Source organism: Etheostoma cragini, chromosome 6, assembly GCF_013103735.1.
Source record: "Etheostoma cragini isolate CJK2018 chromosome 6, CSU_Ecrag_1.0, whole genome shotgun sequence".
In the NCBI taxonomy this organism is placed as follows: domain Eukaryota; kingdom Metazoa; phylum Chordata; class Actinopteri; order Perciformes; family Percidae; genus Etheostoma; species Etheostoma cragini.
Genome location: NC_048412.1, coordinates 13290197 through 13315022, shown reverse-complemented (window position 1 = coordinate 13315022; position 24826 = coordinate 13290197). Strand labels below are relative to the sequence as shown.

Sequence of the window (24826 nt, the reverse complement as noted above, 5' to 3'; positions counted from 1 at the left end):
TCAATTTGTACACTGCACCTTTAAAAACACAGTGTTCCCTGTTTTCTGTCCAAACTGTCGACCGGTGGCCACGTAACGTGCTTCAACTGTTATCCCACGGTCTAGTCGTTAACGGTAGACTACTTTTATCAGTTAACCGTATCGAATTTAACGACATATTAGTTATTTTAACTACTCACATAACTTTCTTGTTGACAGAAGTGCGGAGGATAAAGTTTTGAATGAAGGTTCCCCGCTGGAGGTGGGGGCAGTTCGCGGGGTCGTCCAGGCTATCGGATCTGTGATCTGCTCACATTCATAACCAGACAGACGGCGGCTTGTTCGGGGCAGAGCTGAACTGAACAGACGGGCAGTTTCACCGAGGAGGACGCGGAGTTTTTAACTTAAATTCTTGACGCCGGACGATAAAAAGAACTGGAAAGTTTGAAATAAGAGAAAAGTTTCATCCTGGGTCCGGACCCTTGTCTCCTGTCAAGACTACGAGAGGCTGGACTGTAACGTTAAGCTAATAATTCACTCTGGAAATATCCCTCTTTTACAGACTTGTGATTTAACTAGCTAGTTAGGCTTTAGCCTTTAATTATACTTACGTGTTACTTTACTTAATTGAAGCTGTGACACAAAGTATCTTCATAATGGATAAATACGAAGATTTAGGACTGGAGGCGAGTAAGTTTATCGAGGACCTTAACATGTATGAAGCATCCAGAGATGGTTTATTTCGAACGAGGAGGGATGCAGGAAATAACCCCGACTTTGAAGAGACACGGAAAGTTTTTGCCTCTAAAATGACTAAAATACACATGCAGAAACAGCAAGAGGAGATTGCCAAAAACAACCAGGCCATGAAGATGAATGGTGGCCACAACAGCACATATTACACCAAAGACAGACCGCCCATCAATAGTTACAGGCAGCCGTGTGAAGCGGCAGCGAAGCCCCCGATACTCTCTGGCCCTGTGCCGAGCACCACGTCTGGCAATCAGTACGCGCAGTTTGACGGCCAGAAACACCACACAGTTATTCAGCCTGAACTTCCAGTCGGCAGGGCATATGGCTACGGAAACAATTACGATAATAAGGAGCGCTCAGAGCCACATACACCCCCCAACCCAGGAAACGCGTCTCATAGCGCGCCCACACATGCTCGTCACCCGGTCAGCCAGTCGGCGGGCTGGGCCCCATCCAGAGAGAGCCAGCTTTCCCCAGCTTTGTCTGGATCTGGGGGCAACAGTACGTCTCAGCAGCACCCCCAGTCTGCACCTCCCACAGCCAACAGTCTACCATCCCAGCAGAATCAGGCTGTCACCCCGTCTGTAAACCTGAGTCCACCCTCATCTGCTGGGCCAGCCTTGGGCTGGGCTGGAGAGCCCTCTGGATCAGCCAAATCTGACCTCATCCATGCCCTGCCTCTGAGTGCTTTCACAGCAGGAGCTGAGTTCCACATGCAGCAGCCCTGCACACACTCTGCGGGGCATTATACACCATCTTCTCCTAATTTGACACCCTATACAAACCATAATGGTCCTGCGGCAGCGTCCTCGCTCCTGCCTGCATCTTTTGAAAAACCTATACCCAAAGGCCAGGTGGCCTCGGCTGCCTTGATGCCTGGCAATGTCTCGAGAAGCAGGAGCAGCCAGGGTCAAGGTCAAAGCCAAATACCCATCTGTGGACATGCCTTTAGTGCTGAAGCTGATGTCCTGTGCTCCCCCAAGCCTGTCTATCAACCCTGCGAGTCTCTCCATGCTCAGCCACCTGAAGAGGGGCCTTCAGCAGCTGAAATAAAGTTAGAAGCCCTCACCAATCGGCTGGAAAGAGAGATGGATGCCCAACCAAAGGCTGATTATTTTGGTAAGACAGTTTAGACTATCTAGCATCAACAAGGGGCTTCTGTTAGTTAGGCCACTGCTTTAAAACCAACTGAACACCCAACCACAAATCTACTTGTTTGATTTTCATCACAACTTGAAATTCATTACACATGCACACACTGTCACCCTTTTTTGTCCTTCTCTGTTTCCCTTGTGTGTCTGTGTGTTTCTGTAGCTTAATCGCAGGGCTACCCAGTTGTCTTAAGTCTTTGTTTGATGGCTTTCTTGATGGACTTTGCTGAGAAAATAGCTGAACTTAAAAGGCAAATGCTGTTGGAGGCATCACTCTTGTTTTTTTCCCGTGAAATCTTTCTTTATAATTTTTTAAAATAATATATTGTCTTGCCCTCTTAGTAGCTGAAACAAACCCTTAAGCAGTAAAAGGTGGGTCCAAGGCCAAAAAGTAGTATGTTGCCCTCTTCTCCCCTCCCAGAGATTTAATGATTTAATGAGGCAACATTGATGACTAAACTCATTAGTTGGACCTCCATCGCTTCTGTCAGCTCTGTGCTCCATTAACTCTGTGATGTGTTGTAATGTTGCTTCCTGTTTGACTGGCATTTATGATGTCATTACTACAAACCTGTGCTTGCACATTTTTAATGACTCTTTATGAGCATGCTATACATGCTTGTGCAAGTGATAAACGTGTGCACAGGGACAATGATAATGAATAACAACACCCTAACCCTATCCCATTTGGGGTTGCATTAGGAACAAGAAACCGTGGCTGTTTAAAAAAAAAAAAAAAAAATCAAGACAATTTATATATTTATGTGTCTTGAAGATCATTTGTTGATTGTTAAGTTTTCCTGATCTAGCCTTGCATTTGTTGACTTTTACATATTTCAAATGTATACTATTACCAATACATAAAAAACAGGATTCAAGTTTAAGATAACAATCAATACACAAGGTCACTGGCTGAGAAACAGAGGTAGGAAGGGTTGTTGAAGAATGTCCATCACCAGCAGAATACTCTGGTTTTTATTCCCCATACCACTGCCTGTAGCATTTCAGCTGCTCTATCTGGACTGTAGGAGCGCTATCAGGAAATTTGTGCAACATTTAGAAAACACATGCTTTGCTGTGAGGTTCAGCTGACAGGCTGTTGTAGATACAGTAGATACAGTGTGTTTGTTGCAGAGAAAGCTGGTGCTCACGTGTTGGCCAGGTGTTTGGAGCCAGGGCAATTCATTAAAAAGCGGGATGTCCCGCTCTGGGAAGGCAAGACAGTGAGAGAAGAAGAGCGTGAGATGGGTGGAATCGTGTTCAAAGCCACAGTGCACCCACTTTACATACACACACACACACACACACATAGGAATTTCCAGCTGGAATGTGATGATTGTAATTCACAGCCTTCCTCAGCCCCCCTGGTGAGCCTATATTGGTGTGTAAGGGAATATGTACTGGCATACCTCACTAACACGACAAGGCTTACAAATAGAACAGCAACGTGAATATTACGGCTGTGTGGGAGAAAGGTGGGAGAGCACAGTGTTTAATCAGCAGAAGTGTTGGTTTTAAAGTAATACAATATATGCCTTTTTTTGCACACACATTCCCACTTAGCCCACACACTGTTCCTGTATGGAGTTTTCCACCAGACCATGGCTCATCCTCTGAGTCATGCTTCCATGCCAAAAAAAACTTGTGTAGGCTAGTTTTTGACACAACTTAAGTTTCATCATAGAATAGTTATGAATAATATAAGTATATACAGACTTGTTAAGCACACTTTTGTATATTGTCATATTTGTAGATCCCAGTGTTTGAAGATTTTCGGGCCGGACTTTTAAAAGTCTCTTACAGTGCCATAGCGGTTTTTCACCAAATGTGCGAGCAGTGTTCATACGCAGGGTTGGGATTCATCAGAGTTCCCCGCTGTACACCAAGTGCTGATTGGCAAAACTGCAGCTGGAGGTTCAGGGAAAATGAGTCCAGTGCCAAATGGCTGCACCAGGGGAACACCGAGGAATGTCGGAAGGAAGAGAGCAAGGAATTTTAGAAATTAGTTCTTAAGATGCAAAAGGGAGACAAGTTTAGCGGTGCCTGCGGTGTAGCTGAATGGATGAGTAGACTAACTGAGAGATTTAGGGACACGTTTGGGGATGCTTCTTTGTCCTTGGCCACAAGAGCCTGAGAGGATGCAAGATTTATAGACAAGTTTATCCAAGAGGGGGGAAGTGGTGGGGCTTCTGCCTCCCCTCTTCCTCTGACTTTCAAACACAACCACACACACACACACACACACACACATTCAGTTGAGCATTTAGTGTTGTGTTAAGATGGAGGATTAATTTATCCCATCTGGCTGTTGAGTGGAAAGCTTCGTCTTAACTCTTCCCAGGGAATCTTGGCTTGTGCTCTGGCAGGCTTTTGGAGGCTGACTTGTGTGTGTGTGTGTCTGTGTGTGTGTGTGTGTGTCTGTGTGTGTTTGTGTTTGTGTGTGTGTGTGTGTGTGTGAAATAATGTGAGGGGTTAATCCTCTCATGCATTTCAAAGTCTGTTTGTCCAGCAGTATCTGACTGAATTTAATATGCTATGGCATGTCTGGGTGTTTGGTGGTAAAAGTTAATAAAATAGTGCCATAAGTGACAGCATTCAGGACATTTTAGTAATAGAAAGTGAGATGGACATACTTTTGCTACTTCAAAGTTGCATTTATATCATGTGGTGGATCTTTTACAGATGGAATTTAGCCAGTCTTTTAGTAATAAAGTCTTTTATTGCTCAGTCCTGTAAAGTTTTGCTTAATGATTGGATTACTTAGGAATTTCTGGAGAAGTGCTAACACTACTAGCACTGCTACTCTAATCTACCAGCACAGACCACAACTTCTACTAACATGATTCAGTTGTAGTAGCAAGCGAGCAGACACGTCTAAATAGTCAGCTGAAAGTATCAGATACACATTTAAAAAAATTAGAAGTAATGGATAAACATTTGATCTTATCTTAGATGGTTGTTGGCCTACATCAAATTAAAAAGCTTGGGAACCACAGCTGTAGGAGACACAACTCCATCCATGAAATATTTTACTTCATTTTTAGTGAATGAGATATGATGTACATACATTTGGTCCTTTTAATTTTTTTCATGTTGTGGTGTCATAGATGAATCTGAAACCTAGCTGGTGAAGTGATACTAGTCAATAGCTGCTACAATGTGTAGCAAGGCGTGCTTCTTCAGCTAGTGGCTTATTGGCCTGTAAGCAGCCATCTACTGGGAGTTTTGACAACTGGGAATAGTGTGGAGGGTGAGGAGGGGTGAAGTTTTGGCTACATGTTTTGCTTCCCCTTCCCCCACCTGAAGCAAGCAGTCAGTCCCCTGAATAATCACACTGTTTTGGAATATGGGACTCTGACCAAAAGCAGATTTGTAGTGACCCAACCGACGAGGTTATTATTAAAACAAGGATTTTTTGGTCCCAAATAGGAAAAGAAAAAAATGAATGGTCTTTCACTGCATTTGTGTTTACATTGAGCATACAAATGAATGACAAATGTCCTTGGCCCTGTGTCAGATCTTGAAAAAAGTCCTGAAAAAGCATTGCATACTGTAATGTTTGTTCTCTTACTTGAATTGTTTGTAGTCAACATTTACAGATAAAAAAACAAACCTTTACTTATTCATTTCAGTAGTTTAAGGGCATGACTACTTTATTGTGTTTTCATGTCAACAAAAAAGCTTACATAAGAGCAACATTCTTCTGCTTTCTAATAATATCCCTCTATTATCTCTAAATCTTTTTTCCAGTCATTGGGGTCCCTGATGATGTGTCCTCTGTTGAGGCATTAGGTGAGGCTTTAGTTGAATTATATATAACTCAGTTGTATATTGCATTACTGAAAGTTTATGAAAAGAAACATTTGAAAGTTATTAAATGTTACAGTGTGTTTTTAGAGGACGCAGCAGAGCGTGATGTGTGTTGGGTACAGTGAAAACAGAAGTTTCTTTGTCAGTGTTCGAGCAGGACCTGGGCTGGGCTGGGCTGGGCTGGGCTGGGCTGGGCTGGGCCGGGCCACGTTGTATTGCTGAGCTCTGTCTCCAGGGAGTTTTTCTATAAAAACATACACGCACAAATAGCCACGTGCACACACATCCTCACACTAAAAGAGAAGCTCAAGGTCTTGCTTTCACCCACCATCAATGCTATCACCCCATCTGGTACTGGAAGGTTAAATCATATTGTATCTGATTGATTTAGCAAATTTACCTATTTACCAACAATAAGCAGTGATCGGGGTTGTCACTGGTCACATATGTCAGTTTGTCATGCCATGCCACGTCATAGAGTGCATGCTCAGAGGGAGAAATAAAGATTGGCAGGGAAGTGGTCCAAAAAAGATAATACAGGTCTCAGGAAAGTAGTGTTGCTTCCTAAGCAGCTCCAGATAAAATATGTTGTAGATTGATCACATGTAAACCCTGCTGTGTTGACATGAGCAGTCCAAAGTCAAAGGAGAGATTATGTAATGCTAGCTGCCTGGCGTTCTCACATGTGATTTGTCTTTTTAAAGGCCTGAACTGGTATTCTTCACCTAATGCACAGGGTTGTTTTTTAGGCTTTTATCTTTTTTTTCTTTTACATTTCTCTCTGCACCTAACTTTGTAAATCTAGTTGGCTTGGATGAGTGGATTGATTATTAGTAGACTCATGTGTCTTGATATCAAGCCCCCTTAAATGTGTGTTTTGTTAGCTCCAGAAGGAACATTTAGATTTTTATCAAAGTCTTAATTCTCAGTCTCTGAGCCAAGCCAAATAAGCAGATCTGGATATATTTCAATGATACAGCCCGCCAAGCAGCTTCTTGACTTTTGTGAAGTGATTTTTTTTTTTTTCTCTCTCTCTCTCCATTGTTTTTGTCTGGTTTAATCTGGATTTTACTCTGCACAAATTGTTACTCCCCTTTATCTTGATACAATAAACTTGTGTCTTCATTTATATCTCCGATTCAGTATTTGATCCTGTGTGGATTGGTGTAGTGTGTCTACATCTGTTTGTGTGTGTATTTATATTAGTTGCAAATGTGTCTCCTTGTGACTTTTCTGACTTGGTCATGTGCTGTGTTGTTTTCCAGGAGTCTGTGTAAAGTGCAACAAGGCTGTGTATGGAGCCAGCAAGGCCTGCCAAGCTATGGGTAGCCTCTACCATGACAGCTGCTTCACCTGCAGCGCCTGCAGTAAGTACATACACTGCATACTATCACTAAGTCCGCTCCCATTCAAACACTTTCACCTTCTCTCCTCGGCTGATTCACATGTAAAGCTCATGGGACCGCTCAAGTAATAGGCCCTGTTCTCTCTTGAATTAAAAGTGGTACCTTCTTCTTCAGTCATTCACTCCCCTGAGCAAAAACACACAATTATTAAGGGATTACTCTCCTGTGCTGCCGCTGGTTGGTTTCTGGGTGTGCCGGTCACTCCTCCAGCCCACACAAAGACACACAAAGTAAGACCTTTTGTTGACCTAGTCTATCCATCAGTCAACAAAAATAACTTTTAGTGTAGTTCAATACTCAGAGTGCATCCAATTCTTAAGTAGAGCCTTAAACTAAAATCACTAAAACCACAAATCACGTGTGAGAAAGGCAAGGATTAGAAGTATCAGTGTACTAGTACTCACGGCACTTGAAATAAAGCAATAATGGCTGGAAGCACCTTGTACTGGTTAAGTACAGGGTTAATTTTTTTTAGCAAAACCTTGACAACAGACTAGGGATGTAACGGTATGAAAATTTAAAAAAGTGTAACAGTGTTTATTATTTTACAAAAATACAGGCAATATGCTTGTAAAAACTAGTGGAAACTGGCTACTGAAACACTGTCCTGCTGTAGGGGTACCGGTAAGAACTTGAACCAGAGATGTCTGACTTTGAGATCCAGGAAGATTTATTTACTCCAACGTGTTAAGTAAACTATGAAGTTGTATTTGATGTTACATGTGAAGTTGGATGTGGTTCTGAAATATAAGCAAATAACAATGCACATTAATAAGCATCTGACTTACTATGAACATTATTTACCAAAACTAAATAGTATAGCCGCCAGCATATACCAAGAAACAATCCTAAGAATTACATTTCTTTCCCTGTAATAATTAACATAAATGTAACAATTTGCTCAGTAATACAAACTGAGACTGAGCCACATCTATTATAGCACACATATCCATAACAGAGCAAACAGTGTAATACACCTTTAATTGCTAGGCATTTGGTTCCACAGGCTAGTCTTTTAACGGCGATTGCATGTTGCTAGCAAATTGCCCTAACACAACCTGAATATCAACAAGTGACTGCACAAGAAATATTAAACAATCTGCACATCTATCAGCTAGATAGACAGCAATATTATCAAGGCAATAATATATATCTCTCTCTTACTCCAAATAAATGCATGTCATAACACGGGCTAAACTGTCACATTGTAGCAAAACACTAATTGAAGATAAGGAGGTAGTAAAACCCCCCACAGTTTACCTTACCTTAGTTCTACCTTAGGTTCCACTTCAACAAGTCAGAAAACGGGAAAGAAAAGAAAAAGATAAAGAAAAAAGCCTGCTGCTACTTTCTGCCCTCGTCCCCTGCCTGAGTGCAGTGCGCCTGCGCGGCAACTTCAGGTGCCTTGGATGAAGCTGGAAAAGATTAAACCCAGGATTTCCATATCGTGGTAATCCACCGTGATAATAAGGATATTTTAAATGAAAATGGTTATTGTTACGTCAAATAGTTTTTTGTTTTTTTTAATTAAAAAAACAAACATTTACGAACAGTTACAAACCATATACTGGGACGCGTCCCAGGACCAAACCCACCCCCAAAAAACACATGGAGAAATAGACACACACATAAACAGACACACACATAGACAGACAAAAGACAAAGGACCAAACACCTGTGCAAGTTAATCCGCAATGCTCCGACAAGTGTCCAAAGTTCCATATACACTATATCCAAGTAGGAAAGGGTCCACTTGCAAATAGACAGGTCGCGGTGTGGTTTCCAGAACATAATAAAAAATGTACCCTGTGCTTTCATTGGACAGAAAGTGCATAAAGGGCAGTTAATTATTTTCATGTGGTGCATTTTCATGGGGGTGAGATATATCCTATGAATGAAATTGTAGTGAATCTGCTGATGGTCTGGATTGCATGATAATTCTGGAATGCTAGACCATACATTATTGCCAGTTGAGATCAATACCCTGTCCTGGGCAATCGCGTGCCCAGATCCTCTCAAGAGGAAGGGCAGAGTGGCCATCACTAAGAACTGATAAAGCTTAGACAATCTATTGCAGTTTTTAGGCTGCACAGTAAATAACTTCCAAATAGGACAAATGGGGAGAGGACTCTGCCAGGGAACACCGTATGCCTTGAGTGCCGACCTCAACTGAAGGTAAAAGAAAAAAGAGGAACGTCGTAGACTGAATGCACTTTGTTAGTCAGAGAAAGGTAACAAGCCAACCTTACCAAAAATGTCTTTTAGATAATGAACTCCCCTTTCTTCCCATTGTGGGACTGTTATTGGCCTCTTGCCAATCAGGTGTGCCGTATTATTGAATAATGGGGAAAAAGTGTGCCAGTTACAAGCTAAATGGCAGGATGTTTCAGCCAACCTCCAAGTATGTCGGGAACATTAGCAAAAAGAACATCATTGAGTAACCGAGGCTCTGTCATAGCACTTTCTAAGGTGCGCTAGCAAGCAGACGCATCTGGATTAAACCAAGTAAGGAGGGGTTTTAACACAAAGGACTAGAAATAAAGTTTAAAGTTGGGAACTTAGAGGCCGCCATCCTCTCTCCTCCTCTGTAGAGTAGACATCTTAAGTCTTGCCTTTCCAGATACATTTTGATACTGCTGATTGTAATTCACACCAGTAGCCCACAGGAGGAGAGAGAAGCTACTCACAAAATTAATCCTGGGTAAAACGTTCATTTTAACCACTGAGAGACAGGCTTGAATAGACATGGGGAGACCCATCCACTTTTCCATATCTTTCAAAACGCTGTTCAGAGCAACAGAATAATTTTGTTTAATAATCTGGTTTAAGCAGGGGAAGACCTCAATGCCTAAAAATGTAAACTGCTTAACAATTTAAATGAAGTAGTGCAGACTTTGACCAGTTTATTTTAAAGCCTGATAAGCTGCCATACTTCTCGCATAACGATAGAAGGTAAGGAAGAGAGTGAGAGGGGTTTCTCTAAATAAACCAAAACATTGTCCGCAAATAGTGAGAGGTGATGATGTGTACCACGAATGTATATTGGTAACACCATAATTGATTGGCGAATGGCTTGACCCAAAGGCTCCAGATAAATGACAAATAACTCAAGGGGCAACCTTGGCGGGAAGATCTAGAAACTGGAAATAAAGAGGAGGAGGTGCATCCGTTTAGGACTCGATCAGAAGGATTAGAATTCAAAGCTTTAGTCATACCATTGAAAGTGTTGCCAAAGCCCATCACCTCTAAGACTGACCATTAAAAATGGCCACTCAAGTCTGTCAAAAGCCTTCATTGCGTCAAGAGAGAGAAGTGACATTGGGTTCTTACTGTCCTCTGTTACATCAACAATGTGGAGAAGAAGGAATGGGCCCAGTTGTTCCCAAAAAGTTACATAAAATTCAGGGTGGCTCCCATCAAAGCCCGGGGATTTTCCTTTTTGCTTATTCCGTACTGCCATCTTTGTTATTCTATAGTAATTTTTTTTGTTAGCTGACTTTTTAATTTAAACAAACATATATGTGTGGGAACAAGTGGACTGTTGTGTATGGGTGACCTTGTGTGTCAGTGTAGCATGTTATAGTGGACCACTCATTCAATGTTGCGGTTGTCAGTTTAGACAGTTTACCTAACCAATTGGGTACAGCCAGGTATCAGTCAATGTTCATCACCCTGGCTGCACTGTCCCATCAATGTGCTTGTGACCTTCAGCTTGCTTGCTAGACAGACGTGCACTTCAACCAATTAAAAGCTCTGCCCCAGTTATCAGATGGTGGGTATGTGGAGTATGTCCACATCAGTATGTCTACTCAGACCCATTATTCCGCAGCACCTTTGGCCTTGTTGGTTACACCCCCCTATTTATGATTACAATTTACATTTACCCTCCATCCTCTGTGTTTATACATGTGTGTGAGAGCAAAGAGGAGACAGATTGTGGCTTAGAGTGAAGCTGATGTCTAAAGGGGGGAGGAGAGAGTAGTTTACACACCACAGACCTCTCATAGCTTACGCCATGTGAGGGCGTAGGGTTGTTCTTGATATGAGTGGCCCCAAGGAAAAGTGTCACAGCTGGGGAGGAATGCAGGCATAGGGGCCCTCTGTAGATCTGGCTGGGTGCAACAAGATGGGAATACAGCGCGGCATTCAGTGGGAGCACACCACTCGCTACATGGAGCCAGCACACAGGGATGTATTCATGCATGTGCCCACACAGTAAACAGCATAATGCAGTCAAATATAAAGTGCCTGTATATAAAACATCCCTTCTCATCATCCTCTATAGTCAATACGTCAAGACATCTGTCATGCTTATTGGGTTGCATGAAAAGTTTTCATAACCGTGAGCTCCCTCCCATGCCCTCATTCCACCAGCTCCACCAAGGTGTATGAGAGGCAGATGAACGTTCCTGATGTCAAGGAGAACTTTGTCTAAGAGGCAGATCTGCGATTCAGTGCTTCGCTGCTGGAGAGGGGGGGGGGGGGCTTCCCTCCAGGCTAATGATTGACTGTATATGAGAAGTTAATGGTACAACCCAATTCCAGAGATTAAGCTCAAATTTGTAATCAGGGGAACCAGTTTACACATTAGCCAACTCAAATAATCTGTGGGATTCAGAAAAGAGGGAAATAGGAGGAAAAAGGAAGTGATTGTCTCTCCTCATATAAGACTGGTAGATAGATTGTAGAAAGGACTTGACAACTATATGTGCCTTCCTGATAACCACATTAAGTGTATTTTTGGGATAATATTATAATGCTAAAGTGGCAGCAGTACAAGGTGTGACTTGAGTTTGTAAGGAACAGTGATACACAGGCCCTCTCTCAGATTTGGCTTTCACAATATTAGCCCCTTAAACCAGCCAGTCGGCAGGCTTTGGAGAATTCATACTACAATCGGATTGGACACCACTGGTATTTTGACATCTGGTGGTTAGATTTTCAGGTCCTTGACCAAACGTCCCAGGTACTGTTCACAGTCAGAGAAATGTATTCAGACTACTAAAAAACTTCTTGTAAATGCAGGGAAGATTTTTCTTTGTCATTTGAACATACTAAGGTCTCTTTAGAAGGACAAGTGGTATGTTAAATTAGTATAAAAGAGGTGTGGCTTTGTTTCCTGAGATGTCTCACTTGAGTAATTTACTCATAGGTAAGAATGGGGTTGAGGCCCGATTAGGAAGCCATGGCAGGGTCAATGTTAACTTCTTATTTTCTGAATGGGATTACATAAGGGAATTCATAGAATGTTTTAATTAGAAAATGGCCTTGTGTTTTGTTCTGTCCCTCAGGTATTTAACATTTTTATGAAAGTACAATAGTCACAGTTCTTTCCGGTGTTTTTCAAATAGTCAGCCCTGACTCCTGACTTTAATTAAGCTCTTATCTTTCCTTCCCTCTTTGACTCACTGGGAGAAAAGACAGGAATGTGAAGAGGAGGAATGGCCCATTATCTCACTTTCATTCCCTTCATCTTACCCTCCTTCCTTTAGGGACACAGTTCCAAGACTGTCTGTCTGTAACTGTCCAAGGCCAGCTCCACACCTTGGCCACATTGAAATGACTCGTCTCCTCCTCCTAAGTTAGTTATTGGTTAGCCTTGTCCAGAACTTGGTTGCGTGACCATTATTATTCTATTAAAGTAAGATCATGTAATTGTGAAAAACTGGTTTAGAGAATGCCATGTGCAGTTGATATAAAAAGAGTAATCATGAGGTTTTAGTTAATTTTAGTCGGCTTTTTACGTGTAATTCAAGCTTAGTTAATCTATTGTCTACTGATTTAAGTAGAGAGGCATAAGGTCAGCCTCTTTGGCTGAGCTCTTTTTCTCCACAACTAGACTAAGATAGTAATGCTCTTCACATTGTAGGATGATCTGTTGGTAGGTTGATCTTTGTCCTGGGGGTGAAATATTTGATTTTGATTTGATCTGAGATACTTTATTGATCCCAAGGGGGGAAATTACATAACACACAGGCCTGAAATACACATGAACAAATAGGAGCTATACATGCACTAATGGTGAGATGTGACAGTGATGGGGCTGCCATTTGAAGGTGCCCCAAGCATATGGGCGTTTGTTGCCTTGCTCAAGGGCACCTTAGCAGACCGGGGACAGTGCGACCCTCTGGTTCCCAAGCCAAGCTGCGCTACTGTTGCCCCAAAAATAGGATAATTACTTCATTGATATACCCTTTAGGGATAAACAAAACAAACAAACAAACCTACAGACAGGTTTGCTTTTAGCTAATAGAGTAAATCAAAGTGCTTCTTTACGTGGACACAAATATCATCATCAGTATTTGGTAACATTTCCCTTGATGGCATAACACCCCCACAATAGCTACCACAATATGAAGGTAGGTTGGTATCTCGTAGTCCTGCTGTCCTGCAGTGAAGAGATGTAAAACGCTGAGAACTTTAGGCTGAAACGGATCGGTTTCCTTCTTCTGCTGTGCTTTTTGTGAGTGCTGACTCACAAAAAGTGCTGACTTAATTTGCCAGTTGTGGGATTTTCGGGTCGGGACCAATTATACTCTAAAGACATTTGATGTGAGCACACCAGTTCTTTTGTTTGAACAATGAAGGGATGTGCCAATATTTTTTTCTTAATGCTGTTGACTTGTTGTCCATGTTCTCCAGAAATGGATCTAAAGAAAGCCCTGTGTTTAAAATGTCCTTCACTGAGGGATATGCCTATGACCTCATTTCTTCTTCGTCTGAAGAATAAAACTGTGAAATTCCTAGTGGCTAATTGACTGTGTGAGACTGTCTGGATACAAGCAATCAAGTAAACAGAGCATGATATGGAGCATGGGTGATAAAGAAGGCTCCTGTTCACCAAGGTTAACCCCTGCTGTCCCCTCCCTCACCCTCCCTCACCTCCCCACACAGAAAATGTCAGGAATGTTTTCTCTTCCTGTGGGACCTGGGCAAGAATAGCTGTGTGTGTGTGTGTGTGTGTGTGTGTGTGTGTGTGTGTGTGTGTGTGTGTGTGTGTGTGTGTGTGTGTGTGTGTGTGTGTGTGTGTGTGTGTGTGTGTGTGTGTGTGTGTGTGTGTGTGTGTGTGTGTGTGTGTGTGTGTGTGTGTGTGTGTGTGTGTGTGTGTGTGTGTGTGTTTATAGTTTTTAAGTTTTCATTCGTTGTTTTGTTTTGACTTTGTTTTCAAATTCAGTTTAGTTTTAATTACTTTTTAAAGGAGATTTGGAAGTTTAGGTTTTGAAAATGCTTAATTTTAGTTTAGTTTTTATTAGTTTTAGTGTTAGTTTGAGTGTTTTTTGTAATATGGGTTATTTGTCAGGGACAAGATTAAAAAGGGTCATAAAAGTATTCTGTAATAATAACTCAACAACATACAAATTTAGAAATACCGGGGTTAGCTCCTGTTTCGGGGGAAGGGGGGGCTTGGCGTTATCCTTGACCTTATTAAGGTAAGCTAAGTTAGTCTCCTTGTGCACACTTTCAAATTTGTGGGATTTTTCCCTTTAATAAATTGTCCACATATTTTACCACCTTCCACTGCAAGGCACTTGCTTTTATCGGACAGTCATAATCAAATAGGACTCTGCCGCTTTCTTCTGACTTTCGGTACCACCATGATGCCAGGCGAGGGTCATGGACTATGTTTGACAATTTGACATTGAATGTCTGAATTTCTGGGTTCCCATTTGGTATCTATATGTCTATGGCATAGACTGTATAAAACAGGTCTATGGTCGTAAATCTTTGCAACTCTGAAAGATATAACGTTATTTGCGCTATGAAAGAATTTGACAAAGACATTCTTATATTTTTGGAAAGCCTTGTTTTTTATTTGATTTTCAGTTCACGTTTTTTCCTACCTAGTTTGTTATTTTGTTCTTATTGTTAAAGATTATAACCTTGGCGTGCGTGTGTGCGCGTGTTGCTTTAAGAAGCCAGCTCCAGACCATACAACTATTAAAGTACACAGACAACCACCATGTGGAAAGACACAAGAGAGTAACAAAGAAGAAGAATAGCAGGTCACTGAAGGTCTTGGCCTATGGTTGACATGAAATCCGATAGAGCAGTGTTTAATTTGTTTCACCTGTCTAGTAATTCAATTTAATCAGCATTTTTCCCCATGTGTTTGGTCCAGATGTGTTCCTTGTTCTAACGCAACCCGCTTTGTGTCCCAGCAATATTATATTAAGACACCAGCACACCAGAGATCCGTTTGGTTGATTTATCCGCCTGGGATTCAGTAGGATATAATGAATATTGCAAGAGGGTCCATTACCTTCGAATGACTGTAATTAATCACCCCACTCTTTATGCATTAGTGCTGTAACTGTTCTCATGGCTTTGCAAGATTTTCCAGAAAGACATTTCACGTCTTCTTTAATCTACTTATTGTAATACAAATACAACCTATTTTCCCCCGGTGCATGTCCTGCTGTGTAATGTTCAAGTGAAATGACAAAAATGTTTCTGTGTGTCTGTTTCCGCAGGTCGAAGGCTGAGAGGAAAGGCGTTCTATTATGTCGGAGGGAGAGTTTTCTGTGAAGAAGATTTTCTGGTGAGTGGTGAATACACAATCAATACTTAGTACACCTCAACTAAGGTATGTGCTCTTGTGACCTTTGTTGCATTAAGTTTACATAACACAGTACCATTCTCATACTGAGCTGCATTCACTTTCACCCAGTCCACATCTCTATTACACATCACTCTCTGTATGATTAGCATGAGAACATCACTTTGTACTTAAATCACCATTCATCAGGTGTACTTTACACACTTCAATGCAACCTACAGTATAAGCAACCTGTCAGCCTTCAACTTAAATAAAAAATATCTGTTTGAGACTTTGACCCAGTTTCTCACATCTAATGCAGCCAATTTATATCAGTTTCCTGCCTCGGGTGGGACTGGAAGGAGGTCAGTAACTGGAGAAGCTGCTTTGCTATGGTTTATTGGGTGGAGGGCGGTTGAGGCCATTCACACCAGTGCAGAATGACTGTATGCACATGAACCTTTAGTATGCATAATTTTAGGATGAAAAAATGCCTTTGATTGAACTGATGTAATTTCTAGCATGTATTTTCTAGTCAGTGTGCATGTTGTGTTCTCCTAGAAAATTCCCCCTTTTCTGGTTGTTTCCAAACTCATCCTTGTATTCACACTGTGAGTAGCTATGTGCGTGTTTACCCCAGGAGTATAAAACCTCATATGATTGGCTTTCCACCAAAAGCTCTTTTAGTTGTTCAATTAAAATCAAAATGTATAGTGAATTAAATTTGCTCCGACTCTTCTCCCTCTATGTGCTGTTAATTACATCTGTTCCTCTGCCAGGCCTGTTAGTGTGGCCTCTCCTCACTGACACAGCTCCTTATGTGTTAATATGTATGAGCAGACTGATTCAAATACTGCATCACTCAATGGCCAATCTCAGGAACCACAACATAATGACTTTTGTCCACTATTCCACACTCCTAAAGTGCATATTGTGCTGGCTGTAATGCTACGAGGGAAAGGAGTGATTTTAAGCAGTTTTAGGGAGGGGTTTTAGTACAACTACACATGCAAAACCATATAGGCTCCCTTGGATTACGTCTAGGAGCCATTGTGGAGCTGTTTAGTGCTCATTCTAAAACAGAGAGTCAAAGATTTCAGTTATCCATTAAATCACCAAATTCCAATGACATCATTGTCGTCTTTTCTCTGCCTGTTGAAGTACTCTGGTTTCCAGCAGTCTGCAGACAAGTGCAACGCATGTGGACATCTGATCATGGACATGGTGAGTGTCTGTTACTTCTCTCCAGTTGTGTGTAGTTTTGAAATGAGCTTTCTGTGGGCACATCTGGATAAAGACTCAGGAAGAATTGGCTACGCATCTCCCTCTCTCTTTATCTCTCTCTCTCTGTCTCTCTCACACACACACACACCAAGGCTCCTAAAAAAAACAAAAACAGAACAGACACACACAAAGAAGCATATGAAAGATTCTAGGAGACACAAGTTTATATGTTTTCCATCCAGCAGACTTAGGAAGGAGATGTCTTTGCTGTTTTGTGCTGCCTTGTGCTGCCTTATCTTCACATCTCCACATCTAATATGCTGAATATTTTATAGAAGAAATATGTTTGACTTGATCACTGGGGCATATTTTGCATGTTGTGTATATTGTACACATATTTCTGCATGAAACATACTACATATTGGCTACCTGTGTGTTTAAGGACAATTTGATTTCAACATGTAGCAGTTTTTTTTAATTTGTAGTGGTGTCTGTAGCGAGACAAATGAAAACAATCAGTGATGTCTACACTGAATTATCCTGCTAGATTTTTCACCCAACAGGCTGAAACAGGACAAGTTTTAAATGTGTTTCTAGCCTCTAAACATACTCAAAATATCATTATAAGGGCCTACCCATGTGCAGTTCTTCCTTCCAAGTGAACACAGTGAATTTGACTGCAGTAAATGTGACAGAAAGGCATACAAGTTGTGTTAATCGAGTGGTGTGGACTTTACCGGAAAAGAGGAAATAAACAGAGGTGTAGATTAACACAACTTGTATGCCTTTTTTATCAAATCTACAGCAGTCAGATTCCCTGTGTTCACTTGGAAGGAAGAACAGCACATGGGTAGGAATTTGTAATGACATTTTGAGCATGTTTAGAGGCTAGAAACACATTTAAACTTGCCCTGTTTAAGCCTGTTTGGTGCAACATCTAGCAAAAGACTAACTCAGTGTAGACATTACCAATTGTTTTCATTTGCCTTGCTACTGACACCACTACAAATAAAAAAAAAAAAACAGAGCTACATGTTGAAATCTTCAGAATTCTCTTTTAAATTTGTCAGCGAAGATATAATATGTTTATTTGTATATTTATTTAATTTTTACATTTTTGTTTGCTTTATTTAATAGTTGGGATTACTTGTTATATATTGTCCTGAGTACTCTGGGTGGGCTTATTCTTAGCTTTGTCCCATTCTCAGCTGCTGTTACGGCCCACTACACCCAGAGTGATCATTTAAAATTCATCTAATCTTAACGCAAGAATTGTTAAGAACAATGATTATTTTAAAATAATTGGATACAAATAGTGATAAAAAATTTGGTAGCGGTAGCAAACTGAATTAGAGTATTGATCTCCTTATATTCTGTACTTATTTCATTCTTTATAGATCCTGCAGGCCCTCGGGAAGTCGTACCACCCCGGCTGTTTCCGCTGTGTCATCTGTAATGAGAGCCTTGACGGAGTGCCCTTCACTGTGGACACTGAAAATAAGATATACTGTCTTAAAGATTACCACAGGTGAGTGTCACTTCTTACACAGTATTTCAAAAGAAAACAAGCTCATGAACTGGATTTATACTAGCTTAGCTTAAAAACATGTAGAGCTAAACGACTGCGCAGCCCCATAACGTTCCCTCGCTCCTGCAGGATAATAATCACATGTTTATATAGCAACTTCTACAGAACAAAGTCACAAAGTGCTCCACAAGAGTACAATTGTAAAAAAAACAATAAAAAGAACAAGCAATAATAAAAGAGTTCAATACAAATAAAAAACAGTAAAATAAAACATCAAAACAAACTAAATTACAAACAGACAAGATAGATAGCTAGCTAGATAGATAAATACTTTATTCATCCAGAAGGAATTTTAGACAAGGCCTATAGGATCTGACTGAGAAGGGTCAACTGTTATTCTTTCTCTCTCTGTATTCGGGAGGGGGGGGGGGGGCGTGCAGCCATGCCTCCTCGTGTCCAAACTCAACATTCTCTGTAAGGACAAAAACAGAGTTTATAACATCGGAGTGAAACAAAAAACCAAGGTTTTGTGTGTGAAAACATTTGATGCTGTGCCTGTTAGCCATTTGTAGAAAGACAGTTGCAGCCTTTCTTCTCCCTGCTGGGACGACATGTTCAGCACAGTCAGGCACATGATCCACCACCGTCTGGCAGCTCCCACATGCTCTCTACACTGATGAAATCAGACAAGCCTTGTTGTGTGTACAGTATGTATTTGACTTTTAGTCACAGTCATGCCCTTCCACACTGAGAAGCCCTTTGTTAGATTCCCTCCAGGTGCCAAACATGTGTGGGGAAATAATAAATTCATTGGCCTTTTTGTTTTTCTACTGGTTTTTGGGATTTTGTCGAATCACATGTGCCGGGAAAGCCAGCACATCTGCAAACCTGGAATCTCCTGCGTGGAATCGGAATCTTGAATGTAGTCAGAGCCAGGGCAGGGGAGAAAGAGACGGAGGCAGGACTGATTTATGAAAACATGTTCCTTTATGTTCTCGCAGGGTCCTGGCGCCTAAATGTGCAGCCTGTAACCAGCCCATCCTGCCCTCAGAGGTAAGCTAACATTCACCTTTATTTAAGACTGGGTCATAATCAAACATCATACAAAGTCTCTCTATATTATATTTTGACATACGTATTGATTTAGACAAGTTAACCTTACAGCAATATGATAAGTTAAACATTTCCAAAAGTTGTCACAAGTAGAGATCCTTTGTTTTGAATGTGCAGGATTTTGGTTTTGAACCGTTTCACTGTTTTTACAATAAAATGAATGGATTACTTCACTGAATATCAAAACCCATTGATTTTAAGAAAATTAGCGCAATACTAGCTTTGTCCATATTGCGCCTGTATAATATGTCTTGTTTGATTATGCTCTTGGCGGTGCTGTAGTTTTAGGAAGTGCTGTCAAAGCCCCTGAGACAAGAGCCAATTCAGAGGGAGTGTAAAATGAATTCCAGCAGATTATACATTTTTATCTGCTCATATTTACTCAGTTATATGACCCAAAAACAGAACTTAGCAGTGCGAGTTAGCAGCTAGTTCAATATAGCCATATTTCCCCACTGGACTGCTCTGATTTGATGTGGTGTCAAGGAGGAGCGGATAGATAGCAGGGAGAAGGTTGGTTCACACACAGGCAGGACATGCTGGCAAAAGCAAAGAAATGTCCAAAATTAGAGTTGACTTGGCTGGAATGCCCCCTACCCTCCCCTTTGAGTAGGCAGGTATTTAGAGGAGAGGCTGTGTGTGTGTGTGTGTGTGTGTGTGTGTGTGTGTGTGTGTGTGTGTGTGTGTGTGTGTGTGTGTGTGTGTGTGTGTGTGTGTGTGTGTGTGTGTGTGTGTGTGTGTGTGTGTGTGTGTGTGTGTGTTACGGACGTTCAGGGCATTTCCCTCTCAGGCTGAGATTGTAACTAGAGAAAGAAATGACTGAAAAAGAAACACCTCCTGTCTGAAGGACAAAGAACGCATGCACACGCACACACACACACACAAGTATGCTATGATTTATAAGCTTATTTTGCTATTTCTTCTTTTTTAATAGTATATTAGAATAAAATACAGACAGTTTAGTTCTTGGCTTACATCTTGTGTATCAATCTTTTGAAGCTTTTGTCAGATTGCACCCAATCAGACACTGGAGTGTCTTCTGGTGAGATTGGCTTCAGTTTTAATTTCTTTTCCAGGGGTCTGATGAAACCATTCGAGTTGTATCCATGGACAAGGACTACCATGTGGAATGCTATCACTGTGAGGTGGGTAAAAGAGCCACATCGCAATTCTCTGAAGCTTTGCATTGAAAAACATGCATCTTTAGTGGCTCTGAGCCGGGGACTCGCTGAATGGCTCATCAAGAGATATCATATGTTAATTACAGTCTTGGTGCTAATGACATACTGCTGAGGAGAGCAGGTATGCAAAACCTCCTCATCCTTATCTCATCATTTTACTCAAGAGCCTCTTCTTTTTTTCCCAATGCAAAGGCTGATTGACTCCTTGAAAATCAAAATCAGTGGGCTGTGAGGAGCAGCTCCCTGTTTAAGTAGTTTAACTATTGAGTGGCCATCCTGGTAGGTTTGTTTTTGTTTATCTTTCAAGTTGGTCAGAGGAGCATCTTGACATTACAATTTTGTCTCTAACTTTTCCTTTCTTGAAACTTTAAGCCAAAAGGCAGAATAAGGAATCATTTATTATTTTTTCAGTATGAACAGTTTCAATCTTTTGAAATGAACCTGTTCTAAATGCCGTCTTTGCACACTTCCGAGGTAATTATTGCCGTCCAATCTGTCAATGCTTGGAAATGAGGTCAGAGCAAAACTCAGACCAATTATCGTCCATTCTTCCATTTAGGATCAGTGGCTCACCCTTGTTCCTCCTTTGTGTCGTTCAGGACTGTAAGATGGAGCTGAACGACGAAGAGGGTCACCGCTGCTACCCTCTGAACGGCCACCTGCTCTGCCACTCGTGCCACCTGAAGCACATGGAGCCTGGGTGCCCCTCTCCCATCGCTGCTGCTGCCTCCTACTAACGCTACAGCGGGTGGAGGCAGACCCCTGGTGGATTTGGGGAGGAACGGCCAATGCGTGACTGACAGCAGGAGTGGATATGTACAATTCTTGTTGTAGAGGATTGATTAATGCAATGCATCAGGTCATGCTACGGTTTGAAGTGTATTTTTATAGGAATGTTAATGAAGTTAGCATTATGCCTTAAGAGGTTTTCCCCCAATAAAAAGTATTGTAATACACTAAAAATCTACTTTGAATACAGTGAAGCATTGCATTGTACCTGCTGCATGTGGACTTTGCAGAAGTGTTGCCATAGGATTTTTTTAATGTAAATACTAGTTAAATTGACTTTGTAAATATCTAAACAACTCATTTTAGATTAGGTGTACCTTTTTCACTTCAATCCATAAATGATCTATCTAATGGTTCTGGTTCTCATTAGCTAAGCTTTTGGAAAAATAATGGTTCAATCATAGGATACAGTTTCTGCAGTTGGTATGTATATACATATGGAAAAAAACTTGGCATTTAGCATAATTTTAAGAAGTCATAGCATAACAATCATCAGTGATGAGCTGTGTCCAAGCTCTAATTATTATTATGATTTTTCTTTTTTTTGTTCAGGGTGAGGAAGAAGGCTTCCGGCAGCCATTTTTTTGTCAAAGGCAGTCTGTTCTTAGCACTTACAAATAGATTTGTGAGTTTTCTATGCACCCATGAAGAGGTTGGTATTAGACCTGTAGATCTATGTATTTTGTTACGATTGCAAACTATGTATATTTAAAAAGGTATATATTGTAAGTCTATATTCATTTACTTTTGTTTCATTTTGAATTTTGTGTGTAACCCCTTGAATACTAATTTTATTTTGCAGTGGGAAGCACAGTTTTGATTGCCTACCTTTGTCATCTAAATGTTAAGTTTACTGACTTAATAATTGCTTGTTATTCGAGAGGCTTATTTCAAATGTAGATTAAGATGAAGAGCAAACAAACATGTGCTGTATGAGTGTTGTAAAAAATATATATTTAATAAATGCATTACAACAGGCTAAACTTTTCATTTTAATTTGGTTCTTTGCAGTAGTAGCAGTAGTAGTAGCAGTAGTAGTAGTAGTAGTACTAGTAGTACAGTTTGCATGATAGCAAACATATTTGCTGCTCACCAAGTAGGCCATTTGTGCCTCTACCTCTGTTTCTAAATGGATTTGTTGCTTGGGGATCAAGCCCTGCCTCTGGTGAGGTAGCCAACTACCGTCCAATCGTGACATCTGCTGTATAAGAGGGCATTGCGATCGACGGGGCTCGAATATTAGATTTGCATTTTTTGTAAGATTATATGTCTTAAGAACGCTCTACAACATACAACAGTCATCGTATTCTCACAGAAAAATGTAAATGTCAGAAAGTAACATTAGTTACTTTTAAGAAAATTACAAAAGTCACTTAACACTTAAAGCGAAATCCGAACTGTCCCTTTAATAACGGGATATGACGTCTTGATTCTCCATGCGGGCCAGTGGCGCAATGGATAACGCGTCTGACTACGGATCAGAAGATTCTAGGTTCGACTCCTGGCTGGCTCGTCTCTTTTTTTCAATTAGAATTGTTTGATGAATCTACGGCTGCGCCAAAAGAGCTCGAGCCTTACTTACTTACTTACTACTCTTTTGCATAGGTTCGAGTGTTTCGTGAGATATAGAATCTCTTCTATATCTATGTATACAGTGGCCCTCTGCTCCAAATGCTAAGAATAGATTAAATGCAGGTGTCAAATTTTCCTATGTTGTACAATTGTATGTGAGGGTTTTGAAAGAAGACTTGGTTCCCCAAGCATGTGTGTGTGTTGGAAGTAAATCCAATTCAGGCAGTTGAACTCAATTAACGTAATTTTGCTGCTACTGACTCATTAGAGATTCTCCTGTGAAACTGTTGATTAAATGTTCCAAATTCAGATATCTGATGCACTCGTTGTAAATCTAAAGCTGGTAAGAACATAACGATCCTGTTCGCATTTTCAGCATTTTTGCAAATATGAATCCTACCTAGCCACCAAGTGGAGTGCATTCATATTGAGCACATTTTTTCCCCCTACTGTTCTGTTTTGCTGTCACGTATTCTTTATCTATTCTATTATGTATATTACAATTCTCCATTTACATTAAATATCCTTCCTTCCAAACAAGAAACTGACTTATTGTTTAAAGTATATAATACAATAAAAATAAAAAGTAGGATTATGTACAATGTCTAACAATGGTTTACCTTTATCGGGCCAGCGGGAGGCGTTCACCTGTTGGTTAATGATAGCTAACGTTGGCTATCATTAATTTTTGACGTTTGTTTAAAAACTAGTCAGCTGTTATGCCCTTTTCATAGCCTGCTGGCATGTTCTCAATAATTTTACTTGTTATTACATTAGCCTACAGCTGACGAATGAACTTATCAGAAATGTAGCAAACAACGTCATTCTCGCTAGTGAAGCGGGATCTGGAGTCAGATCTTGTTAGGAACTGTATGGTAATGATGGGCAACGCAAGTGGCTCTCGCATAATAGAACTGCCAACCAGACAAGTGACAGCATTCGGCATTCAAAGTTCCAATGAAAAAAGATACGAGCCAGCCAGGAGTCGAACCTAGAATCTTCTGATCCGTAGTCAGACGCGTTATCCATTGCGCCACTGGCCCGCATGCTGTAACAGAGATTTATATTTCCAAATTGAAATGGGGGTCATAGCACCACATATATAGAAGAACGTTAAGTGTACGCTATATTTATAATATTTTTACGACTTTATCTTGTATTGTAAGTGTGAGAGAACTGAAGTGGTTACATCTATTCGAAGCCGCCATACTCCATTAACACCCTCGTTTGCCGCAATGCCCTCATTAGCCAGCAGATGTCGTGTCGGACTACTAGCGTTAGGCCACTGGGGCTAATTCACAGTCTACAAACATAGCAATTGTGTCTCTATTTTATGTAATGATGGGCATCAATGATCATCAGTTACTGGAGTTTCATCTTTCATCTTAAAGGTGGAAAAATTACTGAAATATTGTAAAGGTAATAATACTTGGATGAAATATTACTCAAGTAGAAGTGAAATGACCTATCTGAAAAACGATTTTTTCAACAGAGACTTATTATTTTCACAGCCACACCTAAGTAACCCTAACCCTTATTGATCTAGCCAGTGTGATATTCGTTGTCCCACGTGTTGTCAGTGCTAGACAAAAATTAGCAATGGCACGAAATTTAACACAATCATTTTTTTTTTTACCTATTTGCAATTTGCTATTATAGTCATTAAAACTTCATCGGAAATACGCACAACTTACCAAAAGACAGGTGTCTTATCTTACCTAGATTCTCCTGTGAAACTGGTGATTACATGTTCAATTCATTTCTGATGCTCTCATTGTAAATCT

At 40.7% G+C, this 24826-nt stretch overlaps 1 protein-coding gene and 2 non-coding genes across 3 annotated transcripts; 2 read left to right on the top strand and 1 right to left on the bottom strand.

The window, feature by feature from the left end:
* Positions 1-21915, top strand: LOC117946479 (LIM domain-containing protein 1-like). Its single transcript, XM_034874660.1, has 9 exons — positions 1-114; positions 199-1851; positions 6959-7060; positions 15571-15638; positions 16797-16859; positions 18257-18387; positions 19389-19440; positions 20577-20645; positions 21281-21915. The coding sequence occupies exons 2-9, from the start codon at positions 636-638 to the stop codon at positions 21416-21418; spliced, it is 1839 nt and encodes a 612-aa protein (XP_034730551.1). The 5' UTR covers positions 1-114; positions 199-635; the 3' UTR covers positions 21419-21915.
* Positions 21916-22910: 995 nt separating this feature from the next.
* On the top strand, positions 22911-22983 carry trnar-acg. Its single transcript has one exon. It is a non-coding gene; the product is annotated as a tRNA-Arg (tRNA).
* Positions 22984-24012: 1029 nt separating this feature from the next.
* On the bottom strand, positions 24013-24085 carry trnar-acg. Its single transcript has one exon. It is a non-coding gene; the product is annotated as a tRNA-Arg (tRNA).
* Positions 24086-24826: the final 741 nt, after the last annotated feature.

Coding starts and splice junctions, on each gene's coding strand:
- LOC117946479 (XM_034874660.1), top strand. CDS start 636: ATGGATAAATACGAAGATTTAGGACTGGAGGCGAGTAAGTTTATCGAG. Junction 7,061..15,570: donor CTTCACCTGCAGCGCCTGCA/GTAAGTACATAC, acceptor CTGTTTCCGCAG/GTCGAAGGCTGAGAGGAAAG. Junction 20,646..21,280: donor TGGAATGCTATCACTGTGAG/GTGGGTAAAAGA, acceptor TGTGTCGTTCAG/GACTGTAAGATGGAGCTGAA.